Source organism: Tupaia chinensis, unplaced genomic scaffold (assembly GCF_000334495.1).
Source record: "Tupaia chinensis unplaced genomic scaffold, TupChi_1.0 Scaffold000065_2, whole genome shotgun sequence".
NCBI classification, from domain to species: Eukaryota; Metazoa; Chordata; class Mammalia; order Scandentia; family Tupaiidae; genus Tupaia; species Tupaia belangeri.
The window spans coordinates 44,382-57,174 of NW_006159524.1; the positions used below are offsets into that span (position 1 = coordinate 44,382).

Below are 12,793 nucleotides of genomic sequence, written 5' to 3' on the forward strand. Positions count from 1 at the left end.
TGATTACTCTAAAAATAAATTATTTGCAATATAGTTGGGAAAAAAATTAATAAAGGGACCAGCAGATGGCATAATGGCTAGATTGCTGTATTCCCATAGTTGACTCTGGTTTGAATCCCAGACCTGGCAGCTTAAAACTCACACTGAGCACATGTGTGTGTGTGCCCAAAATCTTGAAAGGAGAATGGAGGAGGGAGGGTGGTGTGGCCATTCCCCCTGGGGGTGATTTCTTGCTTTCTGTCTCTCTCTTTCTCTCCAGCAAGTGCATATGCCCTTTAGCAAAAAGAAAAAGAAAAAAAAAATCTCTCTTTAAAAAAAAAAAAATTGTGGACCAGCAGATGGTGTAATGGTTATGTTGCTGGACTCCCAAATAGTCAACTACAGCTTGAGTCCTGGACCGGCGGCTTAAAACTTACACAGGGTGTAAATGCGTGCATACCCAAGATCCTGAGAGGAGAATGAGTGGAAGGGATTGCGGTGTGGCCATCCCCCCCGAGGGGTAATTTCTCGCTTTCTGTCTCTCTGTCTCTCTGGTGAGGGCACACGCCCTACAGCAAAAATCTCTCTCTTAAAAAAAAAAAAATCAGTTAAAATTATTTTGGAAGTTGGGGTCAGTAGATGGTATAGTGGTTACATTGCTGGACTTCCACATGGCCGACTGCAGTTCAAGTCATGGTCCTGGAGGCTTGAAACTCAGACCAGGCACATGGGTGTGTGTGCCCAAGATCCTGGGAGGAGAATGGATTGCAGCATGGCCATTCCTCTTGGAGGGTGATTTCTCACTTTTCCTCTCACTGTCGCTCTCTCTCTCTGGCGAGCACATGAGCCCTAAAAACCTTTTAAAAAATATATTTTGGAAATTAACATCTAAACAATTCTTTGTTTTATATTTCTCTAAAAGCTTGAATTTCTTGTGAAGACTTTTTTTTTTTTTTAAATTTATATGGGTTATAGGGTGTGCACTTGCCAGAGAGACAGAGAGAGAGAGGGAGAAATCACCCACCTGGGGTGATCCTTTCCCCTCCATTCTCCTCTCGGGATCTTGGGCATACATGCCCAGGGTGTTTCAAGTCACCAGGTCTGGGACTTGTACCTTAGTCAGCCATGTGGGAGTACAACACCTTAACCACTATGCCACCTGCTGGTTCCAAATAATTTTTAAAATAAAATCTAATAGAATTATACCTATTTCTATTTTCTAGTAATAAAAATAGTTCATTTAGCAATCAAAGTTAAATCGCAAAGCAAGAGAATGATATTGAGTGATACGTATTTTGTCTTATAGATATTACTGAACTTTATTAGCTCATCAGAGAAGGGCAGCCACCCCCTTCTCAGTTTCAGAGTGCATGCACAAATCCATCCTAAATGCAAAATCAAGAATCTGTTCGTCTACTAAAGGAACTTGTCCTCATGGAAGAAAAAGATGTAATGGAAGTTTTAGTAATAAAACCTATCACTGTTTCTTCTGTTAAGACAATCATAAAATCCACAAGACAGAGCATAACTCAATTTATGTGATGAATTTGTCATCATTTACCAATGGATTCATTTTAGAATCGATTTCAATAATTTATATGAAAAATTACATATAATTAGGCAGGAATAGAAGGACAAATAACTTTTGTTATTACCTTAAACGTTACAGAAATCAAGTAGAAAGAAGTAACATAAGCAAATTTAAAAAGCGTTAAATAAAACTTCCTTCTCTGTTTCACTTTATAAATGAGATACCTTAGGTTTTGATTTATTTGCCAGTGGGCACGTATGCTTGTGCACATGGTGGGGGTGGGGAGGAGAGGGAGGGAGCAAGGACAAAAGAGAGAGTGAAAACATCCCTCATGAGGTATGGCCAGGCCACAATTTCTTCTCCTCCATTCATTGATTTCAGGATTTTGAGTGCACATACATGTCTGTTGTGATTTCCTAACTGCTGGCTCTGCACTCAAACCATGCTGTTGGCCATGTGGGATCTAGCCACCTTGACAACTAGGCCAGGGATTGGCCTAAGATTCCTTAGTTTGAATCAGTAAAGTGTATCTTTTTTTTTTTTTTTTGGAGAGGTTTTTGCTATAGGGCGTGTGCGCTCGCCAGCCAGACAGAGAGAGACAGAGAGACAGAAAGCGAGAAATCACCCCCCAGAGGAGATGGTCACGCCGCAATCCCTTCTCCTCCATTCTCCTCTCGGGATTTTGGGCATGCATGCACATGCACCTGGCGTGAGTTCTAAGTCACCGGGTTCAGGACGCGAACCGCGGTCGACTACATGGGAGTCCAGCGACATAGCCATTACGCTAACTGCTGCTTCCCTTAATGCAGTTTCTTTATTAAGCTAGAATATCAGAAAAGTATACGAAGTCTTCAAAAAAGTTCATGGAAATGTGTATTATGAAACAAATTTGCATGGTTTTCACATTTTTTTGGTATCAAAATAAACTCATTTTATTCCATGAACTTTTTGAAGCCCCTTCAAAATTTTAAGTTATTAATTTTTACATACTTATACATAATATATCACAGATCTCTTTACTTGATAAGGCATTATCAGTATTTTAACAGATGAAGAAACTGAGGCTTAAGAGAAGTGGAGTAACTTGTCCCAAGTTTTAGAGCTAAAATGCAATAGGGCTAGAAATTGGACCTGATCTTCTCTTACTTAATGACCTTGGCTTCTTTGAGTTGTGGTCTAACATTACAAGCTCAATTTTCTTATGACTAAGACAGAAAATAATTAATTGCTCCTTCAAAAAGTCTGTAGAAAAATGGAATTAAAGTATGACTTTATTTTGGTGCAAAAAAATTTTAAATTCATACATAGTTTTTTCACAGTATGCATTTTCCAAGAACTTTTTGAAGAACCCCTAACACACATACACTGTCTCTTGTTTAACAATGAGAACAATTTCATCAATTGGGTTTTTCCTTTTTTATCTTGCCATCTAAAAACTAAGTTAAATTTCGTATTCAATTTCAGTAAATATCTTATATTAGATTCCTGTTATATCTATTTCTCACTTTCTTTTTGACAGTTTCTGGTCTTACTTTTTAAAACAAATTTTACCTAAACATCCTGTATTTATGTTTTTATTCTGAATTAACTCATTTTGAAGGAAGCAGACAGAATTGTAAATTAATAGTATCAAAAAAAATCTCTAAAAGCTATGTATTTATTCTTCTAATACAATTATGTTCAAAATAAGAATCACTGACTAAAAAAGGAAATTTAATCTTTCCTACTGAAAACTTTTACTGACATGATCAGTGAAATTTTTTTTACCATAAATAAATCTGAAAAAATAGTGAGGTAATGTCTCAAACCAGAAGTTCATAATCAACCTAAGAGAACACTGAAAATTGCTTAAGCATAGGTATAGTTTTTAGATCAGTATTAACAGCCAACACAGAAATCAAAACCAGACAAAAGCCACATATAAGAAATAAGGCAGCAAAACAAAAAAGGAAGACAAATAAGAAGGAAAGATCCTTCACTTTACTTTAAAATGATTTTCATGATATGGAATGCTTCCCCAGTGCACATATACATTTTGGAAACAAGGGGTTTAAGAGAAACAAAAAGCTTTTATGGTCACAGAATAAAATCTTACAAATAGAGCTTACTAAAGAAATAGCTCTACATTTAACTAGATGCATTTGACTTTTTGGGGGGACAGGCAGGGACTGAAGAAATACTTTTCCTTCATGGTAATGTCCCCTTTTCAGCATACTGGATAATTAAAATTATTTATAAAGCTAAACTGTTACTCAGGCATTCCCCTTGACAAAAGAACCTGGGATTATATTATGTTAAAAAAATATATATTTATATATACATAAAATTATATATATTTATAATATATGTATAATATTTGGGGGAAATAATGGACAGAAAATTTAAACTTCCAGATAACAATGGGATTTTTTTTTAGATCCCATGAATCTGATTTATATATTTAATTTTAGAAGACATTTATTTTAAATATATCAGTGCCCGACCCTTTTAATAGCAGTTTACCTTAAACAGTAGAGGAATTCTGAAATTCAGGAATTCAAACCACCCCATTCTTTTTATGGAAATAAGTATTTTAAGAATCACCTGACTATCAGAGACAATTTCAGTCTATATATGTTCCCTTCATTGTTATATCATTTTGTGAAGTGACAGCATGAATGAAAAAAAGGATTAGGATAAATGATAGTTTATGAGTTCTTACTATGTTCTAGGCACTGTTAACAAAAATCTTATGAGATGAAAGCTTTCTGTTATCTTCATTCTGTAGATGAGGAAACTAAGGCATGGAGAGAATCGAACTCGCTCAAGTAATTTACAAAGTCACTAGAGAGCGGAGATGGAAACTGAACCCAGGCCCTGGCTCTATGGCAAGACTCGAAATCAATAAGAACCACTAAGCAATTTTAGGACTCAAATAAAGATATAAAATTACACATATATTTTTATAAAATAAGATAGACTATGATATAATTTGCTATACAGATATTTCAATTTTTATACTTAATTTGGGTAGGTGGAACTTTAGTAAAATCTAGGTAAATAATATGAATAGTCTTCTCTTTCTTAAACGTCTATGGGCAGTGAATGGAAAGGGATATTCTTCTTCTTTTTTTTCTTTTAAAGAATTATTTTATTTAACTTTATTTATTATTATATCATTATTATTTTTCAGTTTGATCAGAGAGAGACAGAGAGAGAGAGAGGAAGTGAGAAAGCAAGCCACCAGGTCCAAGACTTGAAACGTGGTCGGCCATGTGGGAGTCCAGCGCCTTTAACCACCACGCCACTTGCCAGCCCCCGGGATATTATTCTTGATGTACCATATATTCTAGGGATGTATGTGGGAGAATAATAAAGTAGGACTACATCAAGAAAATAAATATTTCCAAAATCAGTAATTGATTTGTTTAATGCTACCGATGAATCCAACTATATTTTACAACTTAGAAGATACCCTATGTAGTTTTAGTTTATTTTTTCATTTATTAATCTTAGAGTAGTCAGAAAAAATTATATATGAAAATTAAAAGAGAATTTAAGAAATCAAACTGGTAATAGAATGACATTACAGAACCAATAAGGCTAGAAAACATTCTTAAACCAGTCAAAGCTACATCTCTGCCCCATCACACAGTACACAACCAGATAATGTTCAAGGCCATAAAACATTTATTGAGAAAACATGGTTTGCAAAGCCTTTTAAAAAACTCCCTTCTCCCACTTCCAAAGAAAATTGTAATTGTAGCCAACAATAGCATTTGATGACATACCTCAAACATTCTAGCAGCAGTACACCTCACCAGTGCTGACGTGTGGACAACACCGTACCAAAGAACAGTTAACAGTAACTCATGGTAGGCTGGATTTGCCCTGGAAGAACAAAAACTCAACATTAAAACTGCAAGTCGTAGTCCTTACTGGGGTACTGAAACTACTATCTTTATAAGGATTTTAATGATAAAAATATTGGCAGAACATAAACTATCTGCATGGTTTAATAGGTCACAGCTAAGATTCTATAAAAATGAAATCACCTTATAAAACCACAGCCTTTTAGCATATTCAGAAATCATACTTCTAGTTTCCCTAAGCATTTGCAATTGTCATAGAAATTTCAATTCTTTTTAATAATATGATAGTTAAAATGATAAAGAAAAGGAGCGAGCACATGGTGCAGTAGTTACGTCACTGGACTTTCACATGCCTGACTGCAGTTCAAGTCTCTTGGAACCTGTAGCTTGAAGATCACACTGGGTGCATGTATGTGGGAGTACCCAAGATGTCAGAAGGAGAATGTGGATGATTTCTCACTTTCTCTCTCACTATCTCTGTTTCTCTCTCTCTCTCTGGTGAGCACACACACCCCATGGCAAAAACCTCTAAAAAAATTATAAAGAAAAACAAAATTTCTCTATATGAAATCTGGACTGAGTCAGATGGATAAATTAGAACTTCTGAGCCTTAGTTTCTGCTTCTATAAAAACTGGGAAAGTGGGACCGGCAGGTGGCATGGTGGTAGGGGGCACTGCATTCCCACATGGCCGACCGGTTTGAGTCACGGATCTGGTGGCTTGGTTTCTCATGTTCCCTTTTTCTCTTTCTGTCTCTGGTCAAATTGAAAAATAATAACAACAAATGGGATTAAATAAATAAACAATTCTTTCAGGAAAGAACTGGGGAAGTAATCTATGTCCCTATTTATGTTACATGGTTGTTTCGGCATCGAATAAGATCAACTCCAACCGTCTATATGGAGTAGGTTGGTTGTGAAACCTATCCAAATGTACGATGGTATTATTAATAAATGCACAAGCTTATTTTCAGAAAAGATGGAGATAAAACTACTTCGGCGGCCAAATGGCATGATTACGTGCAGGATTAAGCAAATCAAACAGAATAGAAAAAGGAGCCAGAGGAGCTGCCTTTAATTAAGGCTCTGAGCTCTTTCAGTTCTGGAAAGCTAAATTTTCTTCAAATCTGTACTTGATTTTATTTCTTTAACTGCTTCAAGAAAAACATATATATGCTCCTTTTTCCCTGCTTCTTTACTACAATGGACTGATTATAAATTATGGGGTTGTTGGAAAAGTCATGATGTATTTTTTTCTTTGCAAAAATGTATCATGACCTTTCCCACAACTCAATATTAAAGAGTGCAAATAAACAAAATGTAAAAAAAAACCCCAAACAAAAGAAATCTTAGCTCTCAAAACCAAGAGAATTGGTGTGTATGCCCATCTTTTTAGACTTAAAATATGTATTCAATAAATACAATTAAAAATTTTTATATGTCTTTTAAAAACTATAAACTTTAATTTTTTACCCCAGTTCCACAAAAGAAGCCTTCAGGCTATCAAGAGGCGCATGAGATAATGAAAGTAGGGTCATTACATCTTCTAAGAATCCCACTAACAGTTTCCGATCTTCTTCCTGCAGAAGAAAATTAAGGACACTGACCATCCATGCAATCAGAATTAAATACCATAATTACCTATCTGTAATCAGCGAACGCTACGGAAGAAGAACAAAATATCCTAATTTGGAAGTTATCTTAATTAAAGATATTCATAAAGCACATTTGTGGTCAAAATGGTATGAGGACAAAGATTAAATTGATTCTTTTATTCAGATCTGTACTGTTCAGTATGATAGCCACCAGCCATGTATGGTTATTTATATTTAAATGAAAAATGAAGCAATATAAAAGATTTAGCTCTTCAGCAGTTCTAGCCACCTATAATTCAAAGCCCTAATAACCCTATGTGGCTAGTGTCTACTATGTTAGACAGCTCAGCTATAGATTACTTCCATACTGCAGAAAGTTTTATAGGAGCATCCTGATTTAGAACATTAAAAGGTATAATCTTTTATTAAAATGTACTTTGCTGATTTTAGTTCTCGGCAATTTTGCTTCACTTAGCTAAATACAAATTATTGAAACAGTTATCTCTGTAATAATAGAAGACTGATTTCTAAGAAATTATCTGTGCAATATCCTAATGACAAAAAACTTCATGCTTGCTGAAATATAGACCACTGTGTTTTATTTCTTCTTAAGTTTTGCTATAGGGCACATGCACTTGCCAGAAAGAGACAGAGAGAAACCAAGAGAAAAAGTGAGAAAGCACCCCAGGGGGGATGACCATGCTATAATCCTTTCTCCTCCGTTCTCCTCTTGGGATTTCGGGCATGCACACACATGCACCTAGAGTGTTTTTTTAAGCCGCCATGTTAGGGGCTTGAACCTGAGAGTCAGCCTAGTGAGATTCAGCTGCCTTAACCACTACACCACTGTCTGGTCCCCACTATGATCTTAAAAGAAACAGTTACACCCTTTGATAAAAAAATAAATCAGTATTTTTCACACTTCTTCAATGAGCCATTATTGCTTTCATAATTAAAAAGTATTTATTTCTTTTTATACAGTACTCTATTTTTTCTTTTTTTTGGGAGAGGTTTTCGCTATAGGGTGCGTGCACTCGCCAGACAGACAGAGAGAGACAAAGAGACAGAAAGCGAGAAATCATCCCCCGGAGGGATGGCCACGCTGCAATCCCTTCTCCGTTCTCCTTTTGGGATCTTGGGCACGCATGCACACGCGCCCGGCGTGAGTTTTAAGCCACCAGTCCGGGACGCGAACTGCGGTTGAATACGTGGGAGTCCAGCAACATAGCCATTATGCTAACTGCTGGTCCCTATATAGTACTCTATTAAGAAATACGATAGAAAAAGCAAACCTGTTAAATTAGGAGGAGTTAAAAAATAATAACCGTAGCCAACCATGGTTCAAGTTCCAGACCCAGTTACCTGAAAATCACCCTGAGCGTGTATGTGTGCAATGCCCAAAATCTCAAGAAGAGAATGGAGAAGGAACTGTGACATGGCCATCCACTCTGGAGAAGGGATAATTTCTCTTTTCCTGTCTGTGTCTGTCTCTGGTAAGTGCATGTACCTTATGGCAAAAACAAAAATATGAAAAACAAAAAAAAAAACCCAAACCAATCTTTGTATGTTAAGTTCACTAGAATCTACAAGGAAAGGTAATCATATAGTCTATTAAGAAATAAACATGGGGTTCGGTAGGTGGCGTGGTGGTTGAGGGCGCTAGACTCTCACATGGCTAACCACGGTTCGAGTTCTAGATCTGACGACTTGCTTTCTCTGTCTCTCTCTCTTACACTCTGTCCCTCTCTAGTCAAATTAAAATAAATAAGTAAATAAAGTTAAATAAAGTAATTCTTAAAAAATGAAAAAAATATGTAATAAACGAAAGTCAATTTATCATTAGGGACATAGGAAATCAACAATAAATATCTTCTGAATGTATCAAAAGATACATGAGAAAAATTGGTTAGTACTGATCATTTTTTCTTCTACATAGATTAGTTAAGAGTGAGAAAGAGTTACAGTATTAGCCAAAGTAACAAAATGAAAAAAGGATAGCTATAGCAGTCTTATGTAGTACTAAGGCAGAGGCTCTGATGAACCAGCTTCAGGGCAGCATTAGAAAAGAGATCTCACCCACTGTTAGTGCCTTCTATGTCAAACATAGAGTAGATCTAACTTTAGAAAACAAACTGGAAATCCAAAAACAACAACAACAACAAACCACACATACAAACACAAAACTCAGAGTAAAATAAGAGCTATTTAATAAGACTTCTAAATGACTATGGATTCCTTTGTTTTTTGAAATTGTATATTATCTAATTTTTCATTATTGAAATTTCAAAGTAAGTAGTAGTATTTGTGTATTTGATTCAAATAGTTTATGTTTACTCAGGCAAATAGGGCTGTGATAGAGCCTGATTAATTTTTTTTGTTGAGTAAGAGAAATATCAACTGTTGGTGCTTCCTTAATCAACACTCTTAATATGTGATTGCTACCTCAACTTATTACATGTTTCGTAACAAGCTGAAGAGTTCTTATGTCTTCAGAGATATGATTAATTCCGACTTCATAGTGGCTCAAAAGACATGCCCTTATTCATTTATTCCACATATCTATTCTAAGGGCCTACTATAACATTTTATTATTCTTGATACTCCATTATGCTTTAAAGTGTTATTTATAGTCAAAATCAAAATACAAACTCTGAAATGTTTAAAAAGAGAGAGTGAAATATTGATAGCATACTCCTTGTTATGCTGGAACAGATGCTGAAGGGAGGAGAATGATGTGCATGGTATTGAGACTGGCCCTGTACCAGGACTTAATATCCTCGATGTCGTGAGTTCAAGACTAGTACAGACAACCTACCAACATATGATTCAAAACACCCTACACACAAAGATTATGTGTGTATACATACCACGAGGTAGTCTCAGATACTAGTGTAGAAATGTTGAAAAGAATAGTGTGCTACTTTAACAGAACTGGAGCTTCTATTGCAAGATATCAAGCAACTATTGAACTGTATTTTAATGTAGGATGACTCAACTCTGATTTGGAAGAATAGATTCAGCTGCCTTAACCACTACACCACTGTCTGGTCCCCACTATGATCTTAAAAGAAACAGTTACACCCTTTGATAAAAAAATAAATCAGTATTTTTCACACTTCTTCAATGAGCCATTATTGCTTTCATAATTAAAAAGTATTTATTTCTTTTTATACAGTACTCTATTTTTTCTTTTTTTTGGGAGAGGTTTTCGCTATAGGGTGCGTGCACTCGCCAGACAGACAGAGAGAGACAAAGAGACAGAAAGCGAGAAATCATCCCCCGGAGGGATGGCCACGCTGCAATCCCTTCTCCGTTCTCCTTTTGGGATCTTGGGCACGCATGCACACGCGCCCGGCGTGAGTTTTAAGCCACCAGTCCGGGACGCGAACTGCGGTTGAATACGTGGGAGTCCAGCAACATAGCCATTATGCTAACTGCTGGTCCCTATATAGTACTCTATTAAGAAATACGATAGAAAAAGCAAACCTGTTAAATTAGGAGGAGTTAAAAAATAATAACCGTAGCCAACCATGGTTCAAGTTCCAGACCCAGTTACCTGAAAATCACCCTGAGCGTGTATGTGTGCAATGCCCAAAATCTCAAGAAGAGAATGGAGAAGGAACTGTGACATGGCCATCCACTCTGGAGAAGGGATAATTTCTCTTTTCCTGTCTGTGTCTGTCTCTGGTAAGTGCATGTACCTTATGGCAAAAACAAAAATATGAAAAACAAAAAAAAAAACCCAAACCAATCTTTGTATGTTAAGTTCACTAGAATCTACAAGGAAAGGTAATCATATAGTCTATTAAGAAATAAACATGGGGTTCGGTAGGTGGCGTGGTGGTTGAGGGCGCTAGACTCTCACATGGCTAACCACGGTTCGAGTTCTAGATCTGACGACTTGCTTTCTCTGTCTCTCTCTCTTACACTCTGTCCCTCTCTAGTCAAATTAAAATAAATAAGTAAATAAAGTTAAATAAAGTAATTCTTAAAAAATGAAAAAAATATGTAATAAACGAAAGTCAATTTATCATTAGGGACATAGGAAATCAACAATAAATATCTTCTGAATGTATCAAAAGATACATGAGAAAAATTGGTTAGTACTGATCATTTTTTCTTCTACATAGATTAGTTAAGAGTGAGAAAGAGTTACAGTATTAGCCAAAGTAACAAAATGAAAAAAGGATAGCTATAGCAGTCTTATGTAGTACTAAGGCAGAGGCTCTGATGAACCAGCTTCAGGGCAGCATTAGAAAAGAGATCTCACCCACTGTTAGTGCCTTCTATGTCAAACATAGAGTAGATCTAACTTTAGAAAACAAACTGGAAATCCAAAAACAACAACAACAACAAACCACACATACAAACACAAAACTCAGAGTAAAATAAGAGCTATTTAATAAGACTTCTAAATGACTATGGATTCCTTTGTTTTTTGAAATTGTATATTATCTAATTTTTCATTATTGAAATTTCAAAGTAAGTAGTAGTATTTGTGTATTTGATTCAAATAGTTTATGTTTACTCAGGCAAATAGGGCTGTGATAGAGCCTGATTAATTTTTTTTGTTGAGTAAGAGAAATATCAACTGTTGGTGCTTCCTTAATCAACACTCTTAATATGTGATTGCTACCTCAACTTATTACATGTTTCGTAACAAGCTGAAGAGTTCTTATGTCTTCAGAGATATGATTAATTCCGACTTCATAGTGGCTCAAAAGACATGCCCTTATTCATTTATTCCACATATCTATTCTAAGGGCCTACTATAACATTTTATTATTCTTGATACTCCATTATGCTTTAAAGTGTTATTTATAGTCAAAATCAAAATACAAACTCTGAAATGTTTAAAAAGAGAGAGTGAAATATTGATAGCATACTCCTTGTTATGCTGGAACAGATGCTGAAGGGAGGAGAATGATGTGCATGGTATTGAGACTGGCCCTGTACCAGGACTTAATATCCTCGATGTCGTGAGTTCAAGACTAGTACAGACAACCTACCAACATATGATTCAAAACACCCTACACACAAAGATTATGTGTGTATACATACCACGAGGTAGTCTCAGATACTAGTGTAGAAATGTTGAAAAGAATAGTGTGCTACTTTAACAGAACTGGAGCTTCTATTGCAAGATATCAAGCAACTATTGAACTGTATTTTAATGTAGGATGACTCAACTCTGATTTGGAAGAATAGTGCCATAAATATGACTTTTTGTTCTTTTAAGGTATTTCTTCTTCATTCTTACATTCTAATTTCTAAAAATACTTTATCCCAACCCCATATTTTAACTTTATTGGTAAGACAGTCTCACACTTAAAAATTACCACAGGTTGAGTATTCCTTATCTGAAATGGTTGGGACCAGAAATGTTATAGATATTTGTTATAGATATTGGATTTTTTTTTTTTTAATTTTGGAATACTCACATATACATAATGAAGTATCTTAGGTACAGGTCCAAGTCTAAACACAATGTCCATTTGTGTTTCATCTACAATTTAAACACATAGCCTAAAGGCAATTTTATCCAATATTTTAGTATTTTGACTATGACTTGTTCGCATGAGGTCAGATGTGGAATTTTTTTTACTACGGCATCCTGTTAGTTCAAAAAGTTTTGGAATTGGAAATACTTCAGGCTTTAGACTAGGAATGTTCAACCCATGATATGCCATGAGACTCATTATATACATTTTTATTTATTAATTTATCTTTTTTGAGAAAGACAGAGGGAAGGAGGAGGGAGGTCATCCGTAACAGTGTCCCCCTGCCATGATCTACTCCGTCTCAGCTGGGCTTGATCACTGGCACGCACATGCCTGG

At 35.7% G+C, this 12,793-nt stretch overlaps 1 protein-coding gene across 3 annotated transcripts in view; it reads right to left on the reverse strand.

The window, feature by feature from the left end:
• Positions 1-12,793, reverse strand: part of RELCH (RAB11 binding and LisH domain, coiled-coil and HEAT repeat containing) — a 143,892-nt gene that overhangs the window by 34,791 nt on the left and 96,308 nt on the right. For all 3 annotated transcript variants that reach the window (XM_027766257.1, XM_027766252.1, XM_027766255.1), the window contains 2 exons: positions 6,834-6,940; positions 5,281-5,380 (listed from right to left, as the gene is read on the reverse strand). In XM_027766257.1, the coding sequence (XP_027622058.1) occupies positions 5,281-5,380; positions 6,834-6,940 (207 nt within the window). The remainder of the gene's footprint in view (positions 1-5,280; positions 5,381-6,833; positions 6,941-12,793) is intronic.